Raw genomic sequence first — 17,825 nt, 5'->3', positions numbered from 1 at the left:
TTTGTGCCGAATCTGGGTTGTACATGGTTTGTTGCACTCCCTCTGGTGTTGTGGGTGTGGACTTCGTTTACATTAAGGAAGTATTTAGACAGGTACATGGGTATCTTGGTGGTGTGTCGAATCTTGTGGACCAGACCCATTGCAAGATGCTGTACTCTGTCGTCGACCCTAAGCCATCCCAGCCTGTCAAAGTGGGCAGGGGTGAGGTGGGTTCGGGGGGTGAGGCCAAGTAGGAGCCTGACCAGTTTGTTTTGGGAGGTCTGGAGCCTTGTTTTAAGGGCCTTTGAGGTGCTGTGGTACCAAGAGGTGGATGCATAGTCAAAGAAACCTTGTACGAGGGCTCCTGTTAAGGTCTTCAAGGTGTTTTTGCTGACCAGTGAGGAGATCCTGTAAAGGAATCTTGTTCTTTGATTGACTTTTTTGATTACGTTGGTGGCCATCTTATCACCGGAAAGATTGGCCTCCAGGATGGAACCTAGGTAGGTAATTTGATCTTTTCGTGTGATAATATTGTCACCCACTCTAACCAAGAAGCCATCTGCCTTGCTGAGATTACTATTTGATCCGAAGAGGATGGATTCAGTTTTTCCCAGGTGTAAGGATAGTTTGTTATCAGCGAGCCAGGTGCAGATTCTACCGAGTTCAGAGCTGAGGGTCTTTTCAACCTGCAGTTTGTTCCTGTCCGATACCAGCAGTGCTGAGTCATCTGCGAACAGGAACAAGTTGCAGTCACAAGCTGAAGTCATGTCGTTAACATATATTAGGAACAGTAAAGGCCCTAGTATGCTTCCTTGTGGGACGCCACAGCTCACTGGGAGGGGAGGGGACAGTGTTCCGTTCACCTCCACCATCTGTTCTCTCCCCTCCAGGTAGGATTGCATCCAGCTCACTGATGTGCTATCAAAATCAATAGCTTTAAGCTTGTTAACCAGTATGGAGTGGTTCACGGTGTCAAAAGCCTTTTGGAGGTCCAGCATGACCATGCCGCAGTATTTTCCAGCGTCCACCTCGTGTTTGATGTGGTCGCTCAAATAGAGGAGGCATGTGTCAGTGGAGTGGGATGTTCTGAAACCAGATTGGAACTCGTACAGCAATTTATTAGTGGCAAGATACTTTTCAACCTGTTCATAGACTATTTTTTCCATCACTTTCGAGATGGAGCTTAGAATAGAAATAGGGCGGTAGTTGCCGGGTTCTAATTTACTCCCTTTTTTGTACAGGGGGGTTACTTTGGCCAGTTTAAAATCTTGGGGGACCTGTCCCTGTTTGATGGAGAGGTTAACTATGTGGGTGATGACTGGAGCTATGGAAAAGGCTGAGTCTCTGAGAAATTTGGAGGGGATATTGTCATGGCCAGTGGCCTTGTGGGGTTGGAGGGCACTCAGTTTTTTAAGTACCTCCTCGGTTGTTACCATTTCCATTTTGAAATCATCTTTACAAACACCAAGGTTTTGGTAGAAGGCTTTGGTGTGCTCTACACCAAAACGCCCAGAGTGGGAGGGCAGTTTGCTAACCAGCTTTGTTGCAATGTTTGTAAAGAAGATGTTCAGATGGTTGGCTACATCAAGCTTGTCAGTGATGAGGGTGTTACTCGATTTGATGTTTATGTTAGTAAACCTGGTTTTTAGTTTCTGACCACAGCCTAGTTGGTTGTTTAGTAACTTCCAGAATTCCCGAGGATTGATTTGATTTCCTCGGCTTTATCATTGATAAAGTTACATTTGGCAGATTTGGTCATGGCAATTACACCGTTTCTTAGCTTGTTACACTGGGTTTTTAGGTCGCACAGTTTGGTTTGGAGATTACTGTCGAAGCGCTTGGCTAGCATGGACTTGCATTTAAGAAGTTCAGAGCATTTGTTGTCTCTGGCTTTCATTGCAGTCAGTATGTCCGAATTCATCCATGGCTCCGAGCGGGTTTTGACCCTGACGGTTCTCAAAGGAGTCATGATGTTTAGTACTGATGTAAATTTGGTTTTAAAGCCAAGCCATGCTTCTTCGACTAGTGAGCTCCTGAGCACATCGGACCAATCCAGACTCTCCAGTTCAAGGTTAAAGGCCTCACTAGAGTAGGTTTTGAGGTCCCTAGATATGACTGATTTGTGACAGTCAAACTTTAGTTTTTGTATTTTGCGGGTACAGCAAATCATAAAATGATCACTGAGCCCACATACAATAACCCCTTTCTTGGAGATTCTGGATTTGTCCGAGGTCAGAATGAGATCAATGACAGTTTGAGTAGAATCACACACTCTTGTGGGTTGGGTAATTAGCTGACTGACACCATGCAGATCACAAAACCGACTAAATGACTTAAATACAGGTGCTTCCTTACGAAGCATATCCGTATTGTAGTCGCCAATCAGGATTTTCTCTAACATTCCTCCCCAGCTAAGCACCCCTCAAGTATATCATAGAACCCATTCTGATCGGGCGGTCTATAGACGGTGCCAACTAATACTGATTTAGCATTTTTTTAAATTAATTCAACCCACACAGTTTCAATTTCATCATGCTGTAAGTCAGTACGAGTAACATATTCAGTGTCTTTGTGAATATACATGCACACGCCACCGCCATGCCTGTTTCTGTCGTTCCTAATGATAGTATAGTTCTCTATTTCTATCTCTGGGTCCCTGGTGGACTCGTCCATCTTTGTTTCAGAGAAACTTAGGATGTTTACCTTACCGCTTTGGAACACTTGTCTGACCTCAGCCAGTTTGGGTCCAAGGCTGTTGATGTTCAGGTGAAACAAATGGATTGCTTTGACGCTGGCAATACTGTTAATGTCCTCCATGTTAAAATAGGGAGGTCCATTGTTGATGTCTGCAGTAGTTGCGGCCGCGGGTTGCCGTGGGGGGATGGTGGGGGGTGCCGGGAGTGGGGCTGCGGGTGGGGGGAGGGTGGGGGGTGCCGGGAGTGGGGCTGCGGGTGGGGGGAGGGGTCCCTCGTCAAAGTTTGAGGGCGTTGAGGGCTCTGGTGGGGTTGATTGAGCCATGGTCCCGACTGGAAAAAAAGCCGGGAAAGAACGCCGATGAGGCCGACAAGGTCCGTCTCCAGATGCGATGTCCCCCGTGGTTGGATGCGGGGACTCTTCATGCCTGTAGATGGGGGTGTTGACCGTGTCTTGGGCCTTGACTGTCGCCGGTAGCAGGTCACCAGCGGTGTTGTTGTTCATCGCTGTGTCGGCGGTGAGGGCCGCGAGTCTTGTTCTCCACGCAAGCAGTGTTGTTGTTGTTCTTCGCTGTTGCTGCTGTGTCGAGTCCGTTGTTCTCCACCGTTACCTGTTCGAGCAGTCTAGTCCTTTGTCGAGTGATCACGGGACCAGGATTACTTTCGATGTCGCCAGCCAGTAACAAAATAAAGAAAAAGAAAAATCTCTTCACTTTGCTAAGCTGGAGCTTGTCTCTTCGGGCTGAATAGGATTGAATAGTTTCAAAGCCGTATCCAGGGTGCTTCCCGTGGTTCACGTTGATCTCGTTGTCTCTGACCAGGTAAAACTCGCTATGGGGAAGATGTTGAAACTCCCCTTTTACCGGTTCGTTTTTCTCCAAAACAACTCGATATAGTCCCTTGGGTGTATTGAGGTAGGGGTCCATACACCAGAAGAGGAAAAAAACAAAATTGATAAAAATCAGCGACTTTGAGTCCGTCGGAGGGCAGGAGCGAACGTAAACACGTCTTGTCATGATGAGAGCAGTCAGGCAGTCAGGCTTCATAAAGGAAGGAAATGGCCAGGCACAGCAGGCAGCCAGGCAGCTCATCAAACGGTGGTCCGTAGCTCAAATGCTGAATAACTTTGGCATGAAAAGGGTTCAAATGTATGCTGCACGATTTCTTGCTCAAAAGGTGAATCTCGATTGTGTGTTCTGTTTATTGCTGTGTAACTGTTATTGCAACATTACTGGGCCTACATAACTAACCACACAGAATAGACTTGGTGTTTTATAGACATAAGAAATTAAACTTGAGAACTGATTCCACAAAATGTCTTCTAAATCCTCGCAGATTTGAGTTAAAACGTTCACTGGGTTTGGGCCACATTTTCACGATAAAAAAAAAAAAGCAAATCTACAAGTTTGTGAGCTTGTAGATCTGCCAACAATCTAACTGCTTTTAAAATGATGGTTAAAGTGTTTAAATGCATGACTGTTTTCTGAAAACCCTAGATGTTTCTGTATCATTGGTGTTCAAACGATTTACTCCAATCTGAAAATATGTTGTTCCAGGGACAATGAGCTTGTAGGTCTATTTTGTTTTATCCTGAAAATGTGCAAATCTTTGAATATATATTATTTCAGAGCAAACGTTTTTAACTCATCTTTGCTTCTGGGTAGTCCCTGGAACAACATATTTTCAGATTTCATAATAATTCTGGGGTCCTTGACATGACATAATTTGAGAACCACTGATATAGAAACATAACTTTTTCAGAAAACTGTGGAATTGTGGACACAATCTTATCTAACAATGTTCTGGTGGTTTCAGGAAAGTTGCTGTTTTACTGTTTTGCCAGTGGTTCTCAAAGAGTGGTCCTAAAGTGCATTCTCAGCAAAATGACATCAAAATCAACCACTTGTATTCTAAACTTGGTTGTTTACATATTTCCATGCTTTTTTAATGTTCTATGTGCCTTTATGTTTAATGGCTGTCTAAATGTTTTCATTGTAACCTTTTTTTTTCCTAATAAAGAAACAAAATGAAGTATACATTTGCTGCTTAATTATGTTTCTATAAATATGTGGGAGGGAGGTGAGCATGGGGGAGGATCGAGGGGTGCGGGGTCGCAATATATATGGGGGGGGGGGTGTCATAAGACAGCTCCACGCTGTCCTGCTGCTGCCGTCGGTAGCTGACGTTCAAGTCGCGGCAGAGAAGCGAGGCACCGGCTACACGCGCGTCGGGGCGCGCGACAGAGTGCAGTTCTAGTTGTTACTGCAGCCAGAAACCTCTTATCTCCATATTGAAACGTTCTGTGTTTTTTCATAATATCCTACCTGATGTTGCTACAGCGTTTTTATGATGAATTGAACATGGTGGACCCTATTGTAAACAAGTGGTCCACAGTTAACCGTTTGTATTGAGTTGTGCTTGAAATGTACTGTAACTCTCCAATCTGTTAATAAATTATTAAATCAATCATAGCATCACACAAGCATCGGAAGGAGTTTGAAACTCTCCAAGTGAAGTGTTTTGAGCTTGTAAAATTGTTCATGCTTTTGAATTTGAATCCTGAAAAGTAACAGTTTTGGACATAGCCCTATGAGATTTCTACCCGGCAGCAACGATATCCATAGACTATGTTTAATGTTTCCATCCATGGTTTTATTTTAACATTATTTTGATTCACAATTCACATTCTCTCCACATTGATCTATTCTAGTCTATCTAAATCTATCAGCGACAGTTACACACCTCCTCCACCAGGGGGCGAAAGGCATTAAGGCGACAGTGCCCTGGATCCTGTGTTGCATGAGTGACACACGTTGACCAGGAAGTAGAAGGTCATGTAGTTCTTATTCCTGTTGACAAGAGGTTTCTCCAAATGAACTAACAAGACGGTCTCACAACAAGAGGAGGTCAAATGTCTCATAAAACGAGTTAAAACGTCACATAAATAAGTTAAAACGTCTCTTAAAGAAGTTAAAACGTCTCTGAAAGAAGTTGAATGTCTCATAAAGCAGTTAAAGCGAATGCAATGGAGTCTGTACGGCTGGAGATAAACGGACACATGACGTCGGTAGGAGAGCAGATATTGTGTGTTTTGGAGAAACACATTACAAGCTGTGATGTTGGTCGGCTCAGGGTGTTTATGTTGGAGCGCCTCAGCGCGGCCGCACAGTTCATGTGCAGCCTCTTCCAGAGAGAGATGGACACACTGCTAGAGACCGCTGCAGGTGTGTGTGCGTGCGCGCGTGTGTCCCCCGGACCCCACTTTGAGAACCATTAGCCTAGGGAATATATCTGCCTTGACATCCTCTATGGTGTGCCAAGATGGGCACAAAAAGTTAAATAAATCAATTCATAAATTAATAAAAACAGTACTGCTAGACCAGTTTTCTCAACGTGTGGTACCCCCAGGGGTTCAAGTCAAGGTGAAGGATCTTGCTTTCGTGAGTGTACGAGATCGGTAATAAATTGGTCAAATCATGACATTGTTAGACCATCTGGGGGAAATAAATGAATAAATCTGCGTCGCCGTCCCCCACGCAATTATAGCCTATCTAAAGGTAAAATCCACCTAAATCCACTTAATGTCCTTTTGGACATTAAGTTCCATGTTTTCATTTTCCTGATAGTCAGTGTGCCATGTCGTCACTAACCCTACGTTTTAACAGCGGGAGACCTTAGAGACCAACGGCGAGCGTCGCTTGAATTTCATTGGCTATCGCACACTATCGCCGGGCGACCAAAAAATTAATTATTTTTATTTTTTCGTCCGACGTTCCTCTGCCCACTTTTCGATCATCGCCTGTTCGCCTGCTATCGCCTCTATCGCCAGTAGTTGCCGGATCCCATTGACAAATAATCCACCTCCGGAAAATTCATCTGGCTGTCGCCCGCTGTTAAAACGTAGTGTAAGTTTAATTATGACACCACATCAAAATGTATTTCCCTTTTCCAACTGATTTTGATTGTCCACAGCAGTGGTTTTCAACAGCAACTCTCCACCATTTAGCTGGGGACCACATGGAACCCCCTCAAAGACCACTGGTGGTCCCCGGACCACTGGTTGAAAACCACTAGTCCACAGGCTGTACATAACCTTTATTTTGTACCTTCTATTTTATACGTTTTTTTTTTCTTTTTCACACCAGGATGTAATGATCGTTGGACTCCCAGACTCCTTGCCCAGTCAGTCACAGTTATCAGTTATAACCAAAATGTGGAATTATTATTTTTAAATGACTCAACCGATAAGACTATGGCAACCCAGTGGAAGAAAGAGAGACAGAAAGTGTCAGTAAAAACATTCACTTTTTTTCCTCATTTAATTTTTTTCCCATAGTCTTCCTCGACTCAACAGAGGAGTTTGCTGATGAACATCTGGTCCAGGAGGAACCACAACCTCCACACATTAAGGAGGAACAGGAGGAGGCTGATGTGTCAATATTGACATCACTACACTGTGACACTCTTTCAGGTAAATACAACAAAATAATTAATTTAATCGATTCAAATCTTAACCTTGTGACCTGGCCGTTTTTGAATAACCACAGTATGAAATGTGTTTAATGTGTTGTAATACCATACTAATCCAAATCTGCAAAGTAACAATTATTTATTTGTAGTAATTACAAATAATTGTTGTGTAAAACGTTCAGTGAGAATGAACAAATAATTAAATTCATCCAGAGAGAGAGAAAAGAACAAGGACATAGAATAAAAAAGAGAAGACATATTTGTTGTCCTTTAATGCTCAGGAATAACATTAGACTCCATCCAATGTAGGGCTGGGTTGTAATTAGAAATATGAAATTGTGCATTCACACCATTAATTGTAAATTGCATATCCTGATGTCTAGTCTAACTGGGTGTGGTCTACACTGAGTACTAGGCCTCTCTCTTAATCAACCGTTTTCGCACATCAATAGGCTTTTGTTATGACCAAAGTGTCGGTGAGACGGTTCCTGGACTCCAGCTGGGTAACAACACCAGCCAAGCCTCTGTCTTTGTATAGGTCATGTTTATTCATCACAGTTTATTCGAACCCATCCAAGGTTACTAGACTCCGACCACTTGTCATTTTAATTAGATTTGTCCCATTGTCTGATATGGAGACTCGCTGTCTGGTCATGTGACCAACAGTTACTCCTCCTCCTTTGAGTAAGACTGTATAAAATTGACATACATATACAGTGCCTTCGGAAAGTATTCACACCCCTTCACTTTACCACATTGTTTTGTTACAGCCTCATTTCAAAATGGATTAAATTCGTTTTTTTCCTCATCAATCTACACACAATACCCCATAATGATGAAGTGAAAAAAGTTTTCTCAAATATTTTGTTAATTTATAAAAAAATAAGAAGCTGGAAAAACACATGTACATAAGTATTCACACTCTTGAATTAGTACTAAGTTGAGGCACCTTTGGAAGCAATTAATTACAGCCTTAATACTTTTTGGGAATGATCCTACAAGCTTGGCACACTTGAATTTGGGGTATTTTCCCCCTTTTTCTCTGCAGATCCTCTCAAGCTCTGTCAGGTTAGACGGGGAGCGTCGCTCAAGTCTGGGCTCTGGCTGGGCCACTCAAGGACTTTCACAGAGTTGTCCTAAAACCAATCCTTCGTTATCTTAGCTGTGTGCTTGGGGTCGTTGTCCTGTTGGAAGGTGAATCGTTGACCAAGTCGGAGGTCCTGAGCGCTCTGGAGCAGGTTTTCATCCAGGATGATTCTGTACACTGCTCCATTCATCTTTCCCTCTATCCTGACAAGTCTCCCAGTTCCTGGGAGACTTGTTCTCCCCACAGCATGATGCTGCCACCACCATGCTTCACCGTAAGGATGGTATTTGCCAGGTGATGAGCGGTGCCTGGTTTCCTCCAGACGTAACGCTTGGCATTCAGGCCAAAAAGCTCTATTTTGGTTTCATCAGACAAGAGAATCTTGTTAATAATGGTCTGAGAGTCGTTTAGGTGCCTTTTGGCAAACTCCAAGTGTGATGTGACGCCCGGCTGTCATGTGCCTTTTATTGAGGAGAGGCTTCGGTCTGGAGGAAACCAGGCACCGCTCATCACCTGGCAAATACCATCCCTACGGTGAAGCATGGTGGTGGCAGCATCATGCTGTGGGGATGTTTTTCAACGGCAGGAACTGGGAGACTTCTCAGGATGAAGGGAAAGATAAATGGAGCAGTGTACAGACATTCTGGATGAAAACCTGCTCCAGAGCGCTCAGGACCTCCGACTTGGTCAACGATTCACCTTCCAACAGGACAACAACCCCAAGCACACAGCTAAGATAACGAAGGATTGGTTTTAGGACAACTCTGTGGAAGTCCTTGAGTGGCCCAGCCAGAGCCCAGACTTGAACCCCATTGAGCATCTCTGGAAGGACCTGAAAATAGCTGTGTAGCGACGCTCCCCGTCTAACCTGACAGAGCTTGAGAGGATCTGCAGAGGAAAAGTGTGAGAATACCCCAAATTCAAGTGTGTCAAGCTTGTAGGATCATTCCCAAAAAGTGTTAAGGCTGTAATTGCTGCCAAAGGTGCCTCAACTTGGTACTAAGTCAAGAGTGTGAATACTTATATACATGTGTTTTTCCAGTTTCTTATTTTTTATTAATTAACAAAATATTTGAGAAAACTTTTTTCCCTTCATCATTATGGGGTATTGTGTGTAGATTGATGAGGAAAAAAACGAATTTAATCAATTTTGAAATGAGGCTGTAACAAAACAAAATGTGGTAAAAGTGAAGGGGTGTGAATACTTTCCGAAGGCACTGTATATAACTTATTGTTCTAGAGTTCAGTCATCCGACATGCTGGAAGATGGTTGTGCTCTGGAGATCTCTATTAAATTGAACTGAATGCCTCATCTCATCTTGTCCTCACCTTATCTTTTAGTTTAAGTGGTCTTGTGTTAGTATAATTTCCACGACAGGGTACGGTAACCACAATACCGCCATACCGTGGTTATGTATTTGATGCATTAATGAATGACAAGCCTGATAAATATTGTCCTTTCCTTGTCTTTTCTTTTCTCTTGGTGCGCACTGCGCAAAGCCTCAGTCTCAGCATGTCACTAATGTAACATGGTATCAGTCATAGTCAATGGTCAAAACTTGACTATTGTAATTCCCTCCTTACTGGCCTACCGGCATTGTTAGCAGAGCTGCCATTACAGCAACAAGGAGAATCTAGATAACTAGGAGAGACTGGTCTGATATATGAGGAAATAAAGAGACGAGTAGGCAGCAGCTTCCATCACATACACTCGCTCAGCATGTCAACAGCACTACTGAAGCGAGGTGTTTATTTGGCAGATTTATACACTCAGTAATAGGCACTTCCGGGTAGCACTCCAGGCACTTCAGAATAAAAGGTTTCATATATACACAATACAGATCATATTCCAACACCCCCACTTGATCGAATATTGGTAAATAATAAAATACAACCTTAAAACTTTACATAATCACTTTGTTCAAAATAAACAATCCATTTCAATACAAATAAAAGTTTTCAATAAATATGTGCAAAATGTAAGCATCTCTTTTACATCTGTCATCACATTACTGGTTGCAATCATAAAACTTCAAATACCCATGTAATTTCTCAAATCCATGTTACTTTTCAAATACTCATTAATAAATAGCAGATTAAATAAATCACATAATCAGATATCACCCAAACACAAATTAACATTTATTTTTCCTTCTTTCCTTTTGTTTTACTCTGTTGTGACAATAATGCTTCATCACCCTGTTTTTTTTTTCACCCCCCCACTGCATTCTTGCCCTCTGGCAGTATAGTCAGGGTAAATTTATCATTTTCTCTCATAACTCCATAACACTAACCAAAGGTTACATTTCCCTGGTCATCAGATTTAGCTTGACAATCGTAATCCTTTAAATATTGAGGTGGTCTCCTCTCCCTTTTTGGATAAGTTGTACTCTGGCTACTTTCACCTGCCTGAATGTCAACCAGATCACTCATCTCTGACTCTGCATCTTGTTCTTGTGTCTCTTTTGGAGTTACACTGGTCTTCCCAACTTCAGGCAGATGGTTTACAGCCCTTCTCATACTGCAATCATCATCCTCCTCCATTACTTGCTCAGTTTGAGTCTGACTCTCAGTGACACCCCTTTGAATGAACTTTACCAATCTGTGTTTAGCTACTTTCCCTGTGTCAGGATAAAACACCAAATAAGCTGGGCTGTTTTTGTCATAGCCTACAAAGATAGCCTTTTCACATTGTGAATCCAACTTCTTCTTGTCTTGCTTGTATGCATAGCATGGGGACCCAAATGTTCTCATTCTCGAAAGGTTTGGCGTCTTTCCTGTCAGCATATAATATGGGGTCTGTCCTACACGCTTGTTGAAACACCTGTTTCGAATAACAGCAGCAGTCATTACTGCATATGTCCACAATTATTTTGGTAAACTGCTTTCAATCAGCATGCATCTGGCCATTTCAAACAGTGTTCTCCTATTTATTTCAGCTGTCCCATTCTGAGCTGAGGTCTCATGTCTGATGGCATTTTTGCTTAGTGTCGACAGGCCGCCAGTAGGTTGTGAAGTTGGCTGGGGTCAAGGGTCAAGGGCCGGTGATTTCTCAGGGCAATCATTTGTGGAGGGGCCGCCTCCCCAGCAGATGACGCAGTCTTCAAAGTATGAGGAAAAGGTCCCCAGAATGCAGACCGGGCGGCCCCAGAAGAATGAATATGGGCATTGGGGTCACAAGAGATATAATGTTTACCCAAGGCGTTATGAGTTTCTTTCAAGAGAGCATGTCCAGAAGAATGAATATGGGCATGTTTACATTCAAGAGAGCATGTGCAGAACAATGACGTTCTGGCCAGGGACACAGATCTGATAGCTGACCACATGTCAAAACGACCAGTACCCCAGGAGAAGATCCAAAGGCGGCGAGGCCAGGGCGGACTGCAGGATTGGGGACTTTTGAAGTTCCACAACAGGCCCACTGATATATCAAGGAAGTCGGCGGTTTGGTGGTGATTGATGTCATCACTGTGATGAGATCTTTGGTGTTGTTCGCCAAAGTGTTTTTGTATAAATCTATTGTAAAGTTTGTATGGTCAAGTTTTTTTTTTTCCTAAACGACTTTTTATTTTTCCTAGTTTCTTTCCTTTATTTTTTGGATTATATAATTTTTGTATGCAACTACAACTGTATAATAAATCTTCACATTTTTGGAAAATCAACACCCTGGTCTTGTATCCGTCTATTTTGGTGAGTAACCTGTTCGATTAATATTGAATTATGTTTCCAGGGTATAATTATGCACTATTGGGTGAGCGATGTGTCAGTTGCCTCAATTGCTATGCACGGTCAGGACAAAGAGAAGAAATCTACTAAAGTTTGCATTTCAACCCAACTCATGTCACAGGCGATACGCTATGACCTCTGTGTTCAACGGCCAGACTCCTCAGGCGAACCGCTGAGGGTGTCCTAATAACAGAGGCCGCACTATCCTTTAGGCGAGACGCTGGGGGTATAGGGCGGTGCTCTCTCTTCATCAGCAGTTCAATAGATACCCAGGCCTTACAGGCGAGTCGCTGTAGGGTCCTGGGATCTGAGTTCACCATATAATATACCTGGAACTTCCACCGTTGTTCGGTGGAGGGGGACCGCGACAATTCAACTCAACTCAACTTCACCGTACTGTTACAGACAGAAGGAGTGACTGACCGAACTTGAACCTGCATTGTCAAGTACACTCGGACTGTCTAACACTTAGCAATGCTTGAAATAGACCAGAAGCATACTCGGTACAATTATCTGATCGAATACACTTAATTATCCCATAAGCTGAAACATCAGCAATGTATTTCTCTGTAGCTTTGACTGCGTCGCTCTTAGATTTCAAGAAATAAACAAAAATTGCTCCTGAATAGTCATCAGTAAATGCTAGAGTATATTTGAATCCATCTTTTGCTGTTGGATCGATTGGTCCAAATAAATCAGTGTGTACAAGTTCTAGTGCAGCTTTAGCTCTTTGGTCTGGCTCTCTTTTTCGGCTCTGAGCAAATTTACCTTTTGTACACACTTCACATGACAATTTGGAAATATCAACCTTGCCTTTAATTTCCATACCCTCAGTTACATTCTGCAATTTCAACACATCTTCGTAGTTGCAATGTCCTAGAATTTCATGCCACGTTTTGATATCATAACACCCATGACATTCATCAACATTGGTAATCTTATCAACAGTGTTTAAATAAAACAGCCTGTCATGTACCTTAATGTCGAATGTCGTACCATCTTTTTGGATGAGCTTGTTCTGTCTCTCTTTGAATAAGACTGTGGCTCCGTTGGATATAGCTGCGTTGACTGAGAAAATGTCTTGGGGAAAGGATGGAACATAAAGCGCCCCCTTCAGCATCGTTTCCACCTCTCGGCCCTTGTCATCTCTCAGGCAAACTATTGCAGCACCTCTCTTCAGCGCTATGCCAGAGGCCTCCATCAGCCATCTCCAGAACATGCTTCTGTGGCTCGAAACTCTCGTCGAAGTTTCAGAACTTCTTCACGTCGGTCACAATGTGTGACGTAGCCCAGGTGTCGACCATCAGCCTGACATAGTCTCTGCTTCTGTCTCCCGGCGCCGTCCAAGTCGCGGTTCACCTGGCCCACCTTGAAGGTGAACGTGTGCTCCTCTTCATCCTGCGTCACGTTGACGTTGTCTCTCCGTCTTCTCCGCCGGCAGTTGGTATCGTTGTGCGTGGGACTTTTGCAAAGACTGCACCACTGTCTCTGTTCTCTCTGACCGGCAGCACCTTCACACTCGAAAGCTTTATGCCCCCTCTGGCCGCAGATGTAACAAGACAGTCTCACGTCTTTGTCCTTGCCTCTTATTATCATCACGCTGTCATCCCCGGAATTGCTACTGAACTTTTCAGTGATCTCGTAACTACTCAGTTTGGTTTTAAACTCGGTGAAGGTGACGTTGTCGTCACTTTGTGCAATGTGGATGGAAAATGGCTTATATGATTCTGGGAGCCCCTTCAGAATCATAGCTGTCAGTAAGCCGTCACTCAAAGTCTCTTCCGCATTCCTCAGTGCCGTGATGACAGTTTAAGCCCGTATAATATAGTCTGTAATTGTTTCATTAGCAGCCTTCTGGAGCGACGTAAGCTCTGTGTACAAACTAATCACTCTTGGTTTCCCGTTGCCAGCATATAGTTATCCTTCAGAATTTGTAACGCCTTCCTCCCATCATCTGCTGCATCACGCATAATCAAAGACAAACTTTTATCGTCGAGCACTTATCAGCGTATGCGTCCTCATTTTTCTCTGCGTCCTCTACGGCTCTTGCTTCTCACTGCCGCTGCGGCTTCTTCCTCATCGAGCACATTGTTGTCGTCGATATCAGGCTCGTTCAGTATGGTGTGTTTAAGCCCTTTCAGCCGTAGATACACGAGAAATTATTACCCGAAAATAATTCAAAGTTCCGTTCATCTCCATCAAAACAAATCACTCCACCGGCTTCCATTATCCTCCGTCCTGCTGGGCGCATAACCTGTTAGCAGAGCTGCCATTACAGCAACAAGGAGAATCTAGATAACTAGGAGAGACTGGTCTGATATATGAGGAAATAAAGAGACGAGTAGGCAGCAGCTTCCATCACATACACTCGCTCAGCATGTCAACAGCACTACTGTGCACTACTGTGAAGAGTTTGCACTTTTTTTTAGCAATAAAATAACATCCATAAGGAACAATATAGCGTCATCAATTAGGGATCACTCCAGCACACAGACAGTCAGACATAACACCATGAGCAATTTTAACAGCATATCAATAGAGGAACTCAACAAGATAGTTAGCTAAATCAAACCATCATCATACATTTTTGACCCAATCCCTGCCACTCTTTTTAAGAATGTTTTTAACAGTATCTCATCCATAGTCCTGCAGATAATAAACACATCCCTAGCAACAGGAGTCTGTGCAGAGGTACTCAAAACAGCCATCATAAAACCACTACTGAAAAAGCCCAACTTGGATATCAACAACTTGGAGAACTACAGACCCATATCAAACCTCCCATTCCTGAGCAAAATCCTTGAAAAAACAGTATTTCTACAATTAAATCAATTTATCACAGATAACAATATCCTAGACCCTCTTCAATCCGGATTTAGGGCAAATCACAGCACAGAAACAGCACTGACAAAAATAGTCAGTGACCTCAGGGTCAACATTGATGCTGGGAAGGTGTCGGTGCTAGTCCTCCTGGATTTAAGCGCGGCATTTGACCTGGTAGACCACAATATTTTACTCCACCGTCTTCAACATATTGTTGGTCTAAATGGGAAAGTCCTAAACTGGATACGAACCTACATCACAGGGAGACAATTCTGTGTTCGCCTGGGAGACAGTGTATCTGGCAAACATGCTGTCCCCTTTGGTGTAGCTCAAGGGAGTAACCTTGCTCCCCTATTGTTCTCTCTCTACATGCTCCCTCTAGGAGACATCATTAGAAAGCACAACGTCAATTATCACTCATACGCAGATGACACACAATTATACATTTCCATAGAACCTCACAACACAGATGCAGTAAACCACCTCACCGCCTGCCTCAGGGATATAACCGACTGGATGAGCGCAAACCTATTAAAACTAAACGAAAATAAAACAGAGGTGCTACTGGTAGGCCCTAAGCTAAAAAGAGATCAGGTGATGAACTCTCTAGGACATCTAGCCACGTGGGTTAAACCACAAGTAACCAGCCTCGGAGTAATAATAGATTCAGACCTCAACTTCACATCCCACATCAACAAAATAACATATGACCCTTCCTAACACAACCAGATGCCGAAAAACTCATCCACGCTTTTGTCACCAGCCGCCTAGATTACTGCAACGCTCTATTCACAGGATTACCAAAAATGGCCATAAACAGACTACAACTCATACAATACTGCTGCTAGATTATTAACAAAAACAAAGAAAAGAGAACACATCACACCAGTATTACACACCCTCCACTGGCTTCCAGTCTCCCATAGAATAGATTTTAAGGTACTACTTATAGTTTACAAAACACTCAACAGCCAAGGCCCTGCATACATAACAGATTTCTTACCATCATACACTCCATCTAGAACATTAAGATCCTCAACAGCAGGTTTACTAACCACAAAAGAAAAAAATAAACCACGAAAGAAAATAGGAGAGGCAGCATTCTCGTTTTACGCACCAAAATGATGGAATACAATTCCTCAGGAAATCAGAGAGGCCAACTCCACCAACATATTCAAACACAAACTAAAAACACACCTCTTCAGATTAGCCTTCTCCACCCTGCCGTAGCACTTTATTGAGGCTTCATGTATTTTATTATTATTCTACATTTTATTTTTTATTTTAACAAATATCTTAAATGCTGGACCTTCTCATGCCTATTTTTATCTCAACGTATGATGTCATGCACATTCACTAACTGTCTTGTCTTGTATTATGTGTGATGTAACCTATATGACCTATCTGTAAAGCACTTGATGTATATCCTGCCTGTGAAGCACTTTGAACTGCAACCCTGTATGAAAGGTGCTATATAAATAAAGCTTATTATTATTACTAGAAACAAAATTTCAAGAAATTTTACTGGGTGCCTGAAGCTCGCCAAGACTGTGCAGCATTTGAGCCACGGACCACCATTTGATGACATTTAGCCTCTCAGAAGGGTCCATATGGTTACATGTGAGCCAGGTCTCCCCATTGACTTTCAATTTATTTATTGCGCATTACGTTGCCACCAACATTCTAATGCTAACATGCTAACATGCTAATGCTAACATGCTAATGCTATCATGCTAACATGCTAATGCTAACATGCTAATGCTAACATGCTAATGCTAACATGCTAATGCTATCATGCTAACATGCTAATGCTAACATGCTAATGCTAACATGATATCATGCTAACGCTAACATGCTAATGCTATCATGCTAACATGCTAATGTTAACATGCTAATGCTAACATGCTAATGCTAACATGCTAATGCTATCATGCTAACATGCTAATGCTAACATGCTAATGCTATCATGCTAACATGCTAATGCTAACATGCTAACATGCTAATGCTAACATGATATCATGCTAACGCTAACATGCTAATGCTATCATGCTAACATGCTAATGCTAACATGCTAATGCTAACATGATATCATGCTAACGCTAACATGCTAATGCTATCATGCTAACATGCTAATGTTAACATGCTAATGCTAACATGCTAATGCTATCATGCTAACATGCTAATGCTATCATGCTAACATGCTAATGCTAACATGCTAATGCTATCATGCTAACATGCTAATGCTAACATGCTAACATGCTAATGCTAACATGATATCATGCTAACGCTAACATGCTAATGCTATCATGCTAACATGCTAATGCTAACATGCTAATGATATCATGCTAACATGCTAATGCTAACATGCTAATGCTATCATGCTAACATGCTAATGCTAACATGCTAACATGCTAACATGCTAATGCTAACATGTTAACATGCTAACATGCTAATGCTAATATGCTAACATGCTAATGCTAAGATGTCTGAGCTGTAAGGGTCCATTTGGTTTCGTTCAGGGGGGCGGCCCGGTTCCGGCGAGCCGCCTTGCTTCTGAAACGGTCGAGAAATGACAGAGTTGCGTGTTTCCCCGATTTTCTCCATTGACTTTCAATGTGTGTGTGTGCGTGCACATGTGTGCATGTGCGTGCATGTGCGTTCGTGTGTGCGCGTGTTTGAGAGGTGGTCAACTTGACCTTGAATCATTAACAAAGTATCAATTTCACCTGGGCTAGGGCTAGTCTATGCGAATGCAAACACTATTGAAAGTTAAAACCACACTGACTCAGTGAGAGAACGTATGTCCGAACAAATTGCTCTATCGCAAAAAGTAAACGTCAAATGCGATTTTTGTTTTCGCCGTGAGTGACCCGAGACATTGAGGTACGCCGTGTGCGATCGTGGTGTTGGTACGATAAAGAACGTGGTTATGAGAGCGAGTTAAGAAATTCTGTTTGTGATGAAAAAATTGCTGACTCATTCATACATTTAATATGGAGTTGTATGACACATTATGATGGTACACCTGTCGCTTTCAGGGCTGTAGT

At 42.7% G+C, this 17,825-nt stretch overlaps 1 protein-coding gene across 1 annotated transcript in view; it reads left to right on the top strand.

Moving 5' to 3' along the window:
• The first annotated feature begins 5,605 nt into the window (after positions 1-5,605).
• Positions 5,606-17,825, top strand: part of LOC310877873 (uncharacterized protein) — a 54,339-nt gene continuing 42,119 nt past the window's right edge. Inside the window, exons 1-2 of the mRNA XM_083791854.1 lie at positions 5,606-5,896; positions 7,009-7,143. Coding sequence (XP_083647980.1) covers positions 5,668-5,896; positions 7,009-7,143 — 364 coding nt within the window. The 5' untranslated portion in view covers positions 5,606-5,667. The remainder of the gene's footprint in view (positions 5,897-7,008; positions 7,144-17,825) is intronic.

This window comes from Protomyctophum parallelum, assembly GCF_964188405.1.
Source record: "Protomyctophum parallelum genome assembly, chromosome: 20".
In the NCBI taxonomy this organism is placed as follows: domain Eukaryota; kingdom Metazoa; phylum Chordata; class Actinopteri; order Myctophiformes; family Myctophidae; genus Protomyctophum; species Protomyctophum parallelum.
This window is presented reverse-complemented; position numbering and strand designations above follow the sequence as displayed.